This window comes from Dysidea avara, chromosome 6 (assembly GCF_963678975.1).
Source record: "Dysidea avara chromosome 6, odDysAvar1.4, whole genome shotgun sequence".
In the NCBI taxonomy this organism is placed as follows: Eukaryota; Metazoa; Porifera; class Demospongiae; order Dictyoceratida; family Dysideidae; genus Dysidea; species Dysidea avara.
Genome location: NC_089277.1, coordinates 613,963 through 630,177, shown reverse-complemented (window position 1 = coordinate 630,177; position 16,215 = coordinate 613,963). Strand labels below are relative to the sequence as shown.

At 39.6% G+C, this 16,215-nt stretch overlaps 1 protein-coding gene and 1 long non-coding RNA gene across 5 annotated transcripts in view; one reads left to right on the top strand and one right to left on the bottom strand.

Moving 5' to 3' along the window:
• Positions 1–6,317: 6,317 nt before the first annotated feature.
• On the top strand, positions 6,318–14,479 carry LOC136259085 (uncharacterized). The gene is made up of 10 exons (XR_010703180.1): positions 6,318–6,466; positions 9,369–9,706; positions 9,767–9,862; positions 9,909–9,951; positions 10,002–10,434; positions 10,489–10,656; positions 10,712–10,771; positions 12,040–12,503; positions 12,562–13,558; positions 13,608–14,479. It is a non-coding gene; the product is annotated as an uncharacterized lncRNA (long non-coding RNA).
• The window catches only part of LOC136259080 (U3 small nucleolar RNA-associated protein 14 homolog B-like), a 28,245-nt gene continuing 20,378 nt past the window's right edge, over positions 8,349–16,215 (bottom strand). For all 4 annotated transcript variants that reach the window (XM_066052499.1, XM_066052500.1, XM_066052501.1 and 1 more), the window contains exons 14-15: positions 8,536–9,072; positions 8,349–8,489 (exon numbers count right to left, since the gene is read on the bottom strand). In XM_066052499.1, the coding sequence (XP_065908571.1) occupies positions 8,385–8,489; positions 8,536–9,072 (642 nt within the window). In that variant the 3' untranslated portion in view covers positions 8,349–8,384. The remainder of the gene's footprint in view (positions 8,490–8,535; positions 9,073–16,215) is intronic.

Below are 16,215 nucleotides of genomic sequence, written 5' to 3'. Positions count from 1 at the left end.
CTGATATTGACACTGTGAAAAAGCAATTGTCTCATGATCTGGCATTACCGGATATCTTCAAGTCAAATGAAGCTTAATATCAACAATCTAGTGTTATGTGGTTCACACCTAAAACATCACAGAATATTTCCTGCCCTGCTATTTTTATGAGTGGTATTAATTTACAGGAGGTTTACCACCAAAAATACTTGGGAATAATTTTTGACAAGAAGTTACAATGGGATCACCGAGTCTATGATGATTGCAAACGAGTAGCATATTATCTACATTTATTAAGTACTCACTGTAAATCTTTAACATTCTCAATCTTGAAACTGTTATCTTAGTCATCGATCTTTTCTAGAGCAACATATGCTTCATCAGTGTGGGGATACACCTTTTAGAAAAGATCAGATTGCTCATGTTCAATAACAACAAATTAAAATCGTGTCATCTGAATCGCCATGTCATTATGTAAGTTTGATCATGTGACTTCACATCATAGGGAATTAAACTGGCTACCTGTTTCACACATGGTGCAATTACAGTTTATAGCTGCTATGTCACGTTATTACCAACAACAAGAGACATTATCCTTAGACCCCCTATAATTTTTGGCCACCAGCATTCATATGCTACACATTGTAGTGATCACTTTGTCAACCTATCTAATTATCATCTATTGAGGACTATGAAGTATTTTCAATCTAGTGCTAGCACTTGGTGGAATGATGTTACTTCAAAGATATCATTTCCTCCTGTAATGACTTATCCTGAACTTGTTGATTGTGTTAAATCTATGTATTTAAGTAATGATGTATGTTAGTAATTAGTGTATATGTGTATAGTCTTGTTTTTGTATCTGTTTGTGCTGTACGTATGTGTTTTAGCTCTGGTAAGGAAGAACGGCTTATGCCGATTATGAAGGGGATAATAAATCAATCAATCAATCAAGGTGTAGGATGAATTAGGCCAAGTTATGGACCATGCAGGCCTCAAAACTGGCTATATAAAATGAAAGGTAGAGGTGTTTATTCAACACCACGGAACTGTACAGCCACATACAGCCATCCACAGGTTGACCAGAGTTCCATTAAGACCCCACACTGCATGTACAGGTCACCTTGGGAAAAGCAGCTAACAAAACCAGACCACTCAAGTCTAGCTGATTTTGAAATTAGATAGTTTATTCATGTAGCTTTGTGTTCTTGGTGAAAATCGAATCTGCTAACATAGGCAATAAGACTGGTTTTCCCAGACTGGGTCACATATTGTAATTAAGCAGCTATATAGACCTTTCGAAAAGGTATATATAAATTGTATTATAAAGTATTAAGTTAAGGAAGATAAAACCCATAATAAAATGGTTTCGTCGACAGTCAATGCAAGTACCATAATTATTTACCTAGCTGGGAAATTGGAGTTACCTGCACTGATAAGTTACAGGTGACTGTTAACAGGTTACCCTTAGCAACCTCTCTATTTACTTAATGTCCAAAGGCTACAGCTATTATTAAATGTGTAGTGGTGTTTTCTGGGTTAACTTAGTGCTGGTATTTGCATCCTTCATGCTGGTTTGCACAATTTACAATCACCATAATTTACTTTTATCAGTTTGCCCAGTATGGTACACATAAGCAGGTTCCTTGGCAACTGAATAAAATTTATTGATTTGAAAGTACATGACTAGTTAGTTACAGACACCAATTCTGGAGGACAGATAATAGCTGCCTACTTACACCAGTAATAAGTGCTGAGATAAGTGTAGAGTATTATATCAAGGTGGTCAGGAGGTACAGTACTATATCAAGGTGGTCAGGAGGTACAGTACTATATCAAGGTGGTCAGGAGGTACAGTACTATATCAAGGTGGTCAGGAGGTACAGTACTATATCAAGGTGGTCAGGAGGTACAGTACTATATCAAGGTGGTCAGGAGGTACAGTACTATATCAAGGTGGTCAGGAGGTACAGTACTATATCAAGGTGGTCAGGAGGTACAGTACTATATCGAGGTGGTCAGGAGGTACAGTACTATATCGAGGTGGTCAGGAGGTACAGTACTATATCGAGGTGGTCAGGAGGTACAGTACTATATCGAGGTGGTCAGGAGGTACAGTACTATATCGAGGTGGTCAGGAGGTACAGTACTATATCGAGGTGGTCAGGAGGTACAGTACTATATCGAGGTGGTCAGGAGGTACAGTACTATATCGAGGTGGTCAGGAGGTACAGTACTATATCGAGGTGGTCAGGAGGTACAGTACTATATCGAGGTGGTCAGGAGGTACAGTACTATATCGAGGTGGTCAGGAGGTACAGTAATATATCGAGGTGGTCAGGAGGTACAGTACTATATCGAGGTGGTCAGGAGGTACAGTACTATATCGAGGTGGTCAGGAGGTACAGTACTATATCGAGGTGGTCAGGAGGTACAGTACTATATCGAGGTGGTCAGGAGGTACAGTACTATATCGAGGTGATCAGGAGGTACAGTACTATATCGAGGTGGTCAGGAGGTACAGTACTATATCGAGGTGGTTAGGAGGTACAGTAAGAGAAGTATACATAAAGTGCCATGATGAAAATACGTAAAGATTTTATCAATTAAGAACTAACAATAGTGGAGGAGTTTCTTGGTTAATTTTACTGTAGTACACAACTCTTACTAAGTGTTGAGGCAACTCTTACTAAGTGTTGAGGCAACTCTTACTAAGTGTTGAGGCAACTCTTACTAAGTGTTGAGGCACTGGTATGGTTTCCTAAGATTTCATCCTTTACAAGAATATAGTTAGCCACTTAGCCAGTGTTTGGAGGTTATTCTGCAGACCTTCACATCTGAAATTTAGACTTACTAGTACTAGCTACTATACATAACATGAGCATTCCCTTCCCAAAAACTAGGTTTAGTGAGGATTTGTACAATAACATTTTATATATTCACTAAAGGGTTTGTAGTATGGCTCAAATATTCTTCCTATTATGCTCATAATTATGCCAGCATAATCGGTGGGTCACTACATATACACCGGCTTTCAGAGATCTCAACCTATAAAGCTCTAGATCTGAGGCTAAAATGAGCAAGATGTGGAAATGTAAGAGTGGCATCCTTTTCTAATAGATATTTCCTGTGTTAAGTGCATTGTAAGATCCTATAAATTTGGTAATTTCTCACCATTTATATAGAATGTATCTAAAAGTGATTGTAGATTGAGACAATGCAACTGATTACAACATGTTTTGATTTGTCGGACACTACAATACACTGGATCATTTTCCTTGATAATTAGACACCTGCCTAGCAAACTCTACATGCCTTCACAATTCACCTAGATCCTATATAGCTATATACAATGATTTCATAACTTGAAAACTTTACAACAGGCACCTACCAGTATGAGGCACCTACCAGTACGAGGCACCTACCAGTATGAGGCACCTAGCAGTATGAGGCACCTACCAGTATGAGGCACCTACCAGTATGAGGCACACACACATGTATTTGGTACTCATCTTATGTGTAGTTTTCCATATTGCAATTCATGACAAAAAATTCTTCACAAGTCATTAAAATAAACAGTGTTTTGTATGTAAGATAACCCGGCAATATGTTTACATGAATTACTCAGAACAGGAGCTTATGAGCCACTGAAACGGCTCATGAGCTCCTGTCCAGAATGTGAATGTGTTTAATAGCTACAACTGTTTGAAATGGACTGTTACAGTTGTGTATAAGGTACATTGACATTCCCAAAATTATGATCTGGTATGTTATAAATTCATTGCAAATTTCCTATGCTACAAAAAATTTTAGAATGTGTGTTACTGTTATTAATTGTTGTATTGGATTAAAAAATTTATTAACATGCAATAATTAATAAGCTACTATAAAAACTATTTTTGATTTAGTCATTGTTTAACAATTACAACACTAACACACACACCCACATACCTCGCATCATTAATTGACATATTTAAAGAATAAATAAACAATTATAGATAATTATAATTGTGTTTCCTCATTATGTATTAACATAATTATATAATCAGCTATATAACATTATCTACAGAGTACTAGTTAACATCATTATACTTACATACCAAAAGTTGGTCTTCAGTTACAATCATGAGTACATGCAGTTAAGAGCCTAAAGTATAGAATTACATACAAAGGAACATGTACACTCCTAGTAGGCTAAGCATGCCCATGAGATAGCTAGTAGGCTAAGCATGCCCATGGGATAGTGTACACTCCTAGTAGGCTAAGCATGCCCACGGGATAGTGTACACTCCTAGTAGGCTAAGCATGCCCACGGGATAGTGTACACTCCTAGTAGGCTAAGCATGCCCACGGGATAGTGTACACTCCTAGTAGGCTAAGCATGCCCACGGGATAGTGTACACTCCTAGTAGGCTAAGCATGCCCACGGGATAGTGTACACTCCTAGTAGGCTAAGCATGCCCACGGGATAGTGTACACTCCTAGTAGGCTAAGCATGCCCACGGGATAGTGTACACTCCTAGTAGGCTAAGCATGCCCACGGGATAGTGTACACTCCTAGTAGGCTAAGCATGCCCACGGGATAGTGTACACTCCTAGTAGGCTAAGCATGCCCACGGGATAGTGTACACTCCTAGTAGGCTAAGCATGCCCACGGGATAGTGTACACTCCTAGTAGGCTAAGCATGCCCACGGGATAGTGTACACTCCTAGTAGGCTAAGCATGCCCACGGGATAGTGTACACTCCTAGTAGGCTAAGCATGCCCACGGGATAGTGTACACTCCTAGTAGGCTAAGCATGCCCACGGGATAGTGTACACTCCTAGTAGGCTAAGCATGCCCACGGGATAGTGTACACTCCTAGTAGGCTAAGCATGCCCACGGGATAGTGTACACTCCTAGTAGGCTAAGCATGCCCACGGGATAGTGTACACTCCTAGTAGGCTAAGCATGCCCACGGGATAGTGTACACTCCTAGTAGGCTAAGCATGCCCACGGGATAGTGTACACTCCTAGTAGGCTAAGCATGCCCACGGGATAGTGTACACTCCTAGTAGGCTAAGCATGCCCACGGGATAGTGTACACTCCTAGTAGGCTAAGCATGCCCATGGGATAGTGTACTCCTAGTAGGCTAAGCATGCCCATGGGATAGTGTACACTCCTAGTAGGCTAAGCATGCCCATGAGATAGTGTACACTCCTAGTAGGCTAAGCATGCCCATGGGATAGTGTACACTCCTAGTAGGCTAAGCATGCCCATGGGATAGTGTACACTCCTAGTAGGCTAAGCATGCCCATGGGATAGTGTACACTCCTAGTAGGCTAAGCATGCCCATGGGATAGTGTACACTCCTAGTAGGCTAAGCATGCCCATGGGATAGTGTACACTCCTAGTAGGCTAAGCATGCCCATGAGATAGCTAGTAGGCTAAGCATGCCCATGGGATAGTGCTGTAGATGCAAAAGTTTTTATGTTCAAACAAAAATTTTAAGAGTTACATATGGTGACTGTTCTATTAGAGCATTTCATTTAGGCTACCCCCTCCCTCACCATTAGATCTGCTGCTGTAACAATGTACATTTTGTGCTGATTTTTGTTTGCCAACATATCAGCAGCAACACAATGGCCTAGGCTTTGCTTGCTACTGACAATTTCACTAGGGGTTTCCTGAAACCCATGGAAACCCTACTAAAGGCACACCCCTGTCACACCTTGTCTACATGATATAGGAATACCTTAATTTATATTGTTAAATTGTAAACTTTAATCTTAGATCACAGTTACTACAATACTGTCATGATAACTTGTCAGGTCAATTCCACCAACACGGCCACCATAAAGTGGTGCTGATGAATTATTAATGGTATTAGTTAGCAGCTGTATTTGAATAATATGGTTCAGCGGCATCGACTCTACTAGACTAAATGGTTACAGACCCAAGGTATATTCAGTATCCTTGGGGAATGACTGTCGAGATTTCAGTTTAGATGGCGTCCTTGTGATCACATCGGTGAACTCATCCAGGAGACTGGAGGCATAAAGTCCTCATAGTTTCTACTTATGGAAATAAAATATCAGAAGTTAGTTTATGTAATAGTTATACCATGGCTGCGAGGGATTTTGCTGATATATACACCCAAAGCGCGAGGTCCGCAGGCCCGAGGGCTGCGGGTGTATATGTCAGCAAAATCCCAAGCAGCCATGGTACAAGTGATATATATCACTTGGGGCGCACTCACCTAATAGGTGAAAGAACTAATGAGAACTCATCCCATTTGTTTTATACAGTAGCATCTGAAGATCGATTGTGGTTTTAATAGCGTGGGCTAATAGCCGTCAAAACGTTGTTCATACATTAAAACGTCATTAATACGTTACTATGCTTCAACACGCAATGTTAGAAAACTTGCGATTGTGGGATGGAGTTTATATTGTTATCATTTTTGTACTAAGTTAAGCCAACTAACTTCGCTATTGGGACAGTAAGTAAGTTATTATATTAAGTTAAGTACTTAGAACTGTAAGTTACTAACCTATTTCAACGTAGCAGTTAGAATTCCGGTAGACTCTGACAATGGTATTGTCAATAGTCAGGTAACTAAGAACTTTATAGCAGTCATTGTAAGTGATCATGCATGCTGAAAGAATCCTCTTGAAGGGGATTGATCATGTATATGTTCCAACTAGGGGGTCTGGTGGAATGTCCCACAAGAAAATTTTGAAAAATTAGCCTTCTGAGATTGAATTTGGTAATGCTGTTGATTAAAACACAAATTACTGATCAATTTATTGTTCCAACTCTATAGCAGTAGCAATTCTAGAAGCTGACATTCAGAAGGAAAAGCAAACCAACTGAATGTCCTTCTACAGGAAATTTTTAGACATTTCAGCCTAATTTGTAGCTGAACTTGTTGATAAAACATTGTAAGTGATCATGCATGTTGAAAGAATCCTCTTGAAGGGGCAATATTAAACCATCACCTGCTGATCAAGTGTCATCTTCACTATACAATCAGAAACATTTGATTGATACAGATGAGAACATGAAATAGTGACTATACCATAATCTCAGGATTGGTCAGAGTTTGTGTGATTTGATTATTGTTAACTACCACGTACTGAATTGATTGGCAACATGTTCAAGAGTATGTTAGGGAAATGAGCAAGAAATGATATATTATAAAGAGTTATTATTTATCAGAATAATATACTTGGATCTAGAAATTTTCAGAGGGAGTGAGAGGGGATTTCAGGTAGTGCAAAAATGATTATTCAGTTATTTGACTATTCCGTCAGCATGACACTATTCGAATATTCGTTAGCACTTTGTACACTGTATTCAGATGGAAATTCCAGCCTTGAAAAACTTAAGATTGTGAATGAATTGATGTATCTATGCTGTAAAAATTCTATTTTAGAAAAGAGAAATAGCTCTTACTTATGACTTTACCTTGCTCCCTAACAAAAAGTTTCATTACTTATTCAATAGAAGTATAAGCTTAAAGAATAATCAATTATTCAGCCATTTTATTCACAACTTACTTGACTAGTAAAAATTGCTGCACTAGTTTCAGGCTTGCAGGGGGCTGGAAGTCACTAAGCACATGTTGTATTTGCATGCTCTAACTAGGAGAGATCAGAGGGCATGATTCCATAGGAAAATTTACCACATTGTAATCACTATACTGTACACAGGAACCTTTCGCTTTTATGCAAAGGTGTAGCCAGGATTATTCAAGGGTTTCCAAAAGCAATACAGTGCTCTTCTATTACCTGAACACCTGGTTATCTGAACAGTAGAGACTGCTCTATTAGAGTATAAGACACAACAGATTCTCCAATGGTGCTTGTCTTAGAGGAGTTTTAGCTGTGTATAATGTTTTGTACAGAGTTGTGCCTTCCTGTAAGTCACACATATTTCTTTACCAGCTGTTGGGATGAAAGAACCATCATTTAACGCTGATCTTGGTTATGATGGCAGCTACTTCAGTTGGCCTCACTATTCTCTCTCTCTCAAAATTCTGAAAGGGTTTCCACTAATGTTATCACCAGTAGGGAGTGTTACAGAGGTACAGACTTATTGGTTCACACTGTTAATAAATTTTGTCCTCCGTAATAAAAAGGAGCCACTCTCCTTACTATGGAGGTGCTTCCTATTGCATCCTTAACTAGACTATTAAGAGAGGTATTAATAGTATACATCATATTACTGTGGTGTTGAATAACCAGCAGTTATGAGGCTGGTAATAGTAGCATGGAACTATCATACTGATAACAATTAGTTAGTGACCCTTGAGTATCTTAACAATGCAGTTATTATACTAGTCACTGCCATGTGTGTGAGTGGGTGTTCCCCTGTAACCACAGCTCATATATTTATGACATCATAATAACATTACATCATTTAGTGCTGTTTACGTTTCAGTTTTCTCTTCCTCTCAATAATTCTGCTGGTTAGTTGTTTACTAGTGAGGTATTTCTCACCTTCCTCTTCAATCTCTTGTGTAGCCTAAGGGACATTATGTGATCTCATATCAGCATCACACGATCCTTACCTCCAGGGGAGGAATAACCTCTCCAGTTGCCATGGTAACCCGAGGCCTAATCATGTGATGATAAGAGTCCTCACTGTTCCATAATCGACCGACTGGTACACGTTGTATGGCTTCATATTGTTGCTGAGTGGTGAATGGGTGGGAAATCCCCTTAACCTTGTGGTTGCTAAGTGACGTGTTTCTCTTCTCATTAATTATCACGTGTTTTAGGTGAGCATCCTTACGGGTTGCTAGGGGTGTGGTCTTCCTTGACAATGACTTCTCTGGCCTCCTAGTAACCTTTGGGGCCCCTTCTCCTGCCCAGCTGCCCCACCCAGGTAAGCTCACGTGATCTGTATCTTTGATAACAGTATTTTGTATTTCTAATTCTTTCTCTTTTTCAAACTCTGCTACTAAATTATCAGTGACATCATCATCTGCAAATGCTTCTCTGATGTTCTGCAGCTGATCACTAGCCACACCCCCTACAGATCGTGGAGGCATCTGATTGGCTACAAGGATGCTGTTACTGCTAGTAGCAACCTCTCCAGTTGTACTCTAATAAATTAGCACACAATGTTAAAACTGAACACTATAATGACCCTAACTCAAGGCTGATCTAATACTTTGTTAACAATATACATATATTATATATATGTGACTGGCTATTGGAAAAACAATCCAAATTGCACATTAGAAGTTTCCAGAGGAGGCCGGAAACGGCCTCACGTGACTGGGATGTTTTACAGTGTGAATTAAATAAATATATTTATTGCTTACAAATATCACCAACTGGTTCATTAATCACAAATCCAAACGTGCAATTATCCCCATTCATCCCCACCATTTAATAGGTTAAATCGTTGCTTAAAGATAGAGTGATCATGTGAATGACTGAGAAAGGCAGTACTGAATTGCATGAGATTGGTGACACTGATTCAGGATCACAAGAGCTGTTTAATCGAGGGTTTAACAGTTGGAAACGACCCAAAGTTCTCCTACAGGCCCTTGCAAACAGGAGAAAAGAGTTCTACTGAGAAACTTGGTAAGCCATGAGGCGGCTCAGGATGAAGTTCAAGAACTATCTCAAGATGAGGTTTCTCAAGAGGTACAGTTGGCCCAAGTAGTGTTGCAGCCAAGGACACTGATCACCTTTTTTCGGAGTGCTCCTAACGTTACATGTGACTCAAAGGTGAACTGGACAGAGAAAGAACTGAAAGCCCTTGTAGAATTATATTGTTTCATACTCCAGGTGATAGTTGGCCAGCCCACAAGCACCAGGAGTTCTGGATCAGTGCCAGTGATTTCATAAAGCAAAGGGCAGGCACATCTGGTGTATACAGAAGTGGTATGTTTTAAATAGACAAAGTAAAGGAATATATTTACCTTTACAGTAAATGCTCTTCATAGCAAAGTTACAGGCTGGCTAGCTAAGAGGTATCTGTAATACTGTTAATTGATTTTAGATATCATGGCTTTACTGTTAGGTACAAACACCTAAGGATGCAGAACCTGGTGCAGTGGACAATCTGTTCCTGATAGTATCAGTGTCTCGTACTGTACAATTGGTGGCTGTACAGACAACTCCTGTGGATTTAGCGCAGTACATGTTTAACCAATTACAACCAGAATGCTTTATCAGAAATGTTCTCCTCCTATATGAATAAGCTTTCCCTTCCAGTTCCTGATGACTTTCTGATCAATGCTACAAATGCAATGGTACAGCTATCAGATGTTGGACGGACAAACGTTCTGTTAAACCTCGCTACGGGAATAGGAACCCTAAGGCAATAGGAACCCTAAGGCAATAGGAACCCTAAGGCTGGACAAGAGTGACTCTCGTTTTCCCATCTATCGGATGCCTATGGGGCTAGTTGAGTATATTGTGCTCAATTTTTTGCTGTTGATAATTTGCAGCAGGTATACTGTTTATGGCTGTTGTTGCTATCTTAAATTTGTGTTAAACATACGTAGGTATCTTGTTGTCCAGCAGATTACTGTTTGTGGCAACAAACTATATACGCAAACTTTGGGCAGAAATGGGTCAGGCTATATCGTGGACCTATATGGTGTACAGAGCCGTCAATTCAGGACTCAGAAAGAGCATGCTATAGTACATCTCGGACTCAGAAGACTATGGAGGTATAAAATGCATGCCACTAAATGTTCTTTACCATTTGTGTACGCTAATACTCAGTTTCAGAGAGGTCCTTGAGGTATGATTTTTTAATGAGTGACACCACTCTCTCAAATACAGGTTTGTTGCATTGCTTTGTTTACCTGTGACGTTATGATTTAACTATTAAATTGGAGCTGAAAGTTCTTGATGACGCTGCTAAGTGCAATCCAGGGGCATGGTGGTGGTTAAAAGCAGATGGATGTGACATTGTTAAAGGACTAAAGGAATCCACCAAGCTTCAATGGAGTGGAGATGTTGATTTAACTAATGGAGTCCTCCAGAAGCAGTACAAAGCCTACAAACAATGTTTAGAGGACACAAAGACAATTGGCAGGGGTTAATCTAGGGGGGGGGGGGGGGGGGGGGCACAGGCCCCCTCTGGGTTAGCTATTGCCCCCCCTAGGTTTATACCTAAAGCCTTGAGAAATGGAAAGGTTTAATTGATCCCAAAGTTGTATAATCCAATGGTCAATATTCAATGGCATCACAGTAAAATTTCACCAAAATTGAGTATATTTACACCTAAATTTTCAAAATTTTCCTGGGGGAGCATGCCCCCAGACCCCCCTAGAATCCGAAGCGACTTACTTCGCCCCCTCTAGGTTAATATTCTGGGTTGAGCCCTGATTGGTCTTAGGAGAGAAAGTGCAGTACAAGATTTGGCTACAGCTTTGAGTACTCTCAATAAAGATATAGAAATTATTCAGTCAGGCTTGTGTTCTTATGTGTATATTGCCTGACAATTAAATCAGTGTATTTGTAGGGCTTGTGTTCTTATGTGTATATTGCCTGACAATCAAATCAGTGTATTTGTAGGGCTTGTGTTCTTATGTGTATATTGCCTGACAATTAAATCAGTGTATTTGTAGGGCTTGTGTTCTTATGTGTATATTGCCTGACAATTAAATCAGTGTATTTGTAGGGCTTGTGTTCTTATGTGTATATTGCCTGACAATTAAATCAGTGTATTTGTAGGGCTTGTGTTCTTATGTGTATATTGCCTGACAATTAAATCAGTGTATTTGTAGGGCTTGTGTTCTTATGTGTATATTGCCTGACAATTAAATCAGTGTATTTGTAGGGCTTGTGTTCTTATGTGTATATTGCCTGACAATTAAATCAGTGTATTTGTAGGGCTTGTGTTCTTATGTGTATATTGCCTGACAATTAAATCAGTGTATTTGTAGGGCTTGTGTTCTTATGTGTATATTGCCTGACAATCAAATCAGTGTATTTGTAGGGCTTGTGTTCTTATGTGTATATTGCCTGACAATCAAATCAGTGTATTTGTAGGGCTTGTGTTCTTATGTGTATATTGCCTGACAATCAAATCAGTGTATTTGTAGAGTTGATCAAATCCAATGATTCATATTCGAAGAAAACTACATCTTCAAAGCAAAATGATAAGGAGGATGATCATTTTAGCTTGGAAAATTAAAGAGTTGACTGAACTTGGTGAGATAGGGTGATGATTGTTTAATGAAATCAAGCTTTTGAAAGATAACATTCAAAGTCACAATCCAGAATCTGAGGAAAATATTCCAAGCCAGTTATCTCAATACGAAAAAGGCTAGCTACTTTGATTAAGGGTGTGACCAGACATCGGTGTACTGCAGCCTCACACATATTGGTCTTCATGATCGGTACAGAAGACAGAAGAAAAAAGCCATATGTTCTTCCTATTCAATGTGTGCCCTACAAGGGATGTGTGCCCTACAAGGGATGTGTGCCCTACAAGGGATTAAGTGACTACGGAGTACGTGGCCTTGCCTATAATGTTAGTGAAATGGTCAAGAGGAAGATGAATGTGGTAGGTAGTACGTCTAGTGCAGTTATTGTAACATGTGTACCTTTCAATGAAATTGTAGGATTTACGACAGACGGAGAATGGAATTCGTTGTACACCTCAATTCCCTAGTCAGTGCTCCAGATCCATGAAGATGTTAGATCCAAGTACAACCGTGTGAGCATGAAGGGTTAGGGTTGGTTGAAATGCTCACTCCCATAAGTATGTGGATGTTGTGTTGTACAGAAATACCACTATCAGAGCCATACATTATTTTACATATTTCTTTCATTTTAGGTGAGAATCGAGCCATCACTGTACTTTTACCTAATCCTGCTGTCTCCCCTGAACTTCTTGGTGAGTTAAGTAAATGGAAATCAGAAGGTGCCAGTTTGGATGATGCAATTGAACGCTTGAGGCTCTGTACAGTCCCATTTGGTTATGAGATTCATATCTGGACTGAATGTATTTGTATGTCAACATTGCTCATTGTTGACTTGTTTTGTAGGGAAAGATGAGACTAAAATTGAAAAGCTACAGTCAATTTTGGCACAGCTGGAGTACTCACATCAAGTGAATTCATTCCATTCAAAAGGAGTCCCCTTCAAGAGTTATCTGTACATGCTAGAAGTACACCCTACCACAGGGATAGGGTTTTGTGAGCGTGAAGATGAGGGTCATACACAATAATCATGACATAAAATTGAAAAATGTTAATTTTTAGAGGATCGGTTATAGCCTCCGACAAGGCTGTCCCAATAACATTCAGTTGGAGAGGTTTGCAGAAGCATTACATGATTCATCGGCAGGACTTATGCATTGCACACTTTCTGGTGTCTGTAAGCAGAGTGTGGAGGATGTCGACCAATCATTCGGCCAGCCTCTCATAGAATGGATGAAGCAGAAAGGCTACTACGTATCTACAAGTTGTCTGGAATTCACGATGTGTATGTGATGAAAGGTGTCTGACTGATGATCAATGAAGAGCATTTAACGGGGAATTTTAAGCTTCATATTGGACGATCTTATGCCATGGCACAGTGACAATACCTGCGACTCGGTCTCTTGGAGGTTAACCAGTAAGTTGAGGGACAAAATTAAAGAATTTATGGTATCGCATGTCTGCAGGAAAACGAACAATATCAGGGGATTTAGTAGGGAGACTATGGTATCTTTAGTAGCTAATATAGAGTCACAAGAATGGAGAAGAGAATTCAATGCTAAAAGTGGCATACCCCGGAGCACCCAAGAGCAAGTACCACTGATGATGTGGAATGTTCTTTCAGCCTTTTACAGGACAACGTTGGAAAGGATTTCACTCTGAAAGGATTTATATGCTTAAGTGTATTTGTGGTTTTATGTATAACTATATATCATATTCAATTATAAATTTCATCTTGTATTTAATGAATTATAGGTTTACTATGGATGGAGAAAAGTGACAGAAGAGGTTAAGAAGAGAATGGATGAAAATTTGTCCTTTTTCTACCACACATTGACACACTGTAGATTCTATGAAGGGTTGATATCAGATTTCAGTATCCAAAATCCCAAGCCAAACGATTACCCAGATACAAGCTGCTAGGTGACAATGATGGTTGCTAGGAGACAATGATGGTTGAGCTGTCCATGGTGATACTTCAATCCGCACGAAATTTCACATGTGCCCACTAATCTTCCACCACCACCAGGAACCAATCCATGCATTCACAAACACTCTTACGCTCACAATTTAACAACAAATAAATAATTTTACCATAGCAAGAGAAGTTATAAACCTAAATATATGTTAATGTCAACTATCTGAATGGCTGAGGATGACTTGTTTTGAATATTCACCATTTTTGGTTATCTTTATCCCAGCGTACTAGCCAGGAGTTTTGTAATAAGTTTTGAATTTTATCCAATCAAATGATATGGACAAAATATTTTGTGCATCAAGTGCAGCTTGAGCATCATGAGCAGCCTCCTTCACAGCATACCCACCTCCTTCACAACATACCCACCTCCTTCACAACATACCCAATCCTTTTCCATTGGTCATCATCAATTTTACAAACAAAGGCTACCTCCTCTGAATCCTTGGGGTTTTCTGGCTCTGGATTCAGCTTTACAGCAACTGAGTTTCCATCCTTGAGCTTTGGTTTGGCAAGTGCCAACTGTTCTTGGTACTCATTTTCTTAATGAACTCCTATGCATTTAAAAATCACACTATGTGTAATTGCTGGTATTCATCCTCCGAATCTGAGGTGGGTTGTGAAACTGGATCTAGATCTGGAGTTGAACAGCTGCTACCTTGTGGGATTGGTAACGATGATGTGCTTGGATTATCATCTAGCCAAGTCCACTGCCACAACACAAAGATGCTATTGTCTTTAAAGAAGGTGTAGGAACTAGTGTCAACAGGTCTACCAAATTCTTCTTTCTGTATGTAGATATAATACGTACTGACATTCGTTACAGATTACTGTATATTATACTTACATCAATAATAAAAGCGCAATCGTAACTAAATTTCATATAAGCAATAGAGGATGATTTAAATCTTCACAGTTCTTAGCAGAGCCATCAAACAAGTGCAGCTCAGGCGGTAGTCCTTCGCGATAATCTTCCCATTGCAGCTTAACCTCCACCAACTCAGCACTGAACACTGGGAAGCTTGGAACAACATGATGAATAGTATTTCCTTTTGCTAACAGAGTTATTTCGACAAAGTCATCTACAACTGTTCACCATCGGCCACTTCGGTATTCAAAATATTCAATTAAACTTTATTTAAATTTGTACCGCTTATATTGTTTCCGTCCTCCTCTGAGAAGTTTTGAGATAAAAGAAATAATATTCAAGTCAGCATAACTTGCAAGCACACATATTTACACAAAAGATGCATCAATCTGTTACCTTTCAGACCACTTCCAGTACTTGTAGCTGCTTGTAGAGTTTCCTGCCAAATAAGATAGAAAATTTGAGCAGTTGGACAAGCGAAGTAGCATCACGAGTGTTCACCAAGGGCGGTATGTGGCGGGGTGGGCAAGAGATAGACTTCAAAATGGAGGCAGACGATGATTGGAGCCCTGACACGAGATTATAGGGCTGTAATGGCTTCTTAGTGGCTGATACACAGCAAAATCAACAGAAACACTTCTGGCCAACATTATCAGGCCATCCACCAGTAAACCACTAATTATTGCCAACCATACCCTTTACAAGGCCAGAAACCGCCATTCAAGCTCTTCACACCACCCAGAAAGAACATCTCTTATAACCAGCCTCGAGTAGTTTGAGTAGTACTGAGAGTCAAAACTAGTAGTACGATAGTGTAGCTATCCACTGGTGGTGTTGGTTTGATTTTACCTGATGTGTGACTTGGATTGGTTTTGTAAAATTTCACATGGCAGTCAATAATACTAACAAAATTGTTTTGTCTAGCTCACAAAAAGCACACACACTCACACACACGCTACACACACACACACAACACTACACTACACCACACATTACACTATACACACACACACACACAAACACTACACACACACATGTGCATACACACACTACACACATACAAACACACACACACACACACACTACACACTACATTACATTACATTACACACACACACATGTAGTATAAGCATACTGTATGTAATGTAATACTGTTGTACCAGTAATTAGGATATAGACGGTACGCGTGTATTCTTATATATTAATTGTATTGAGCACGTTGTGTGTCTAC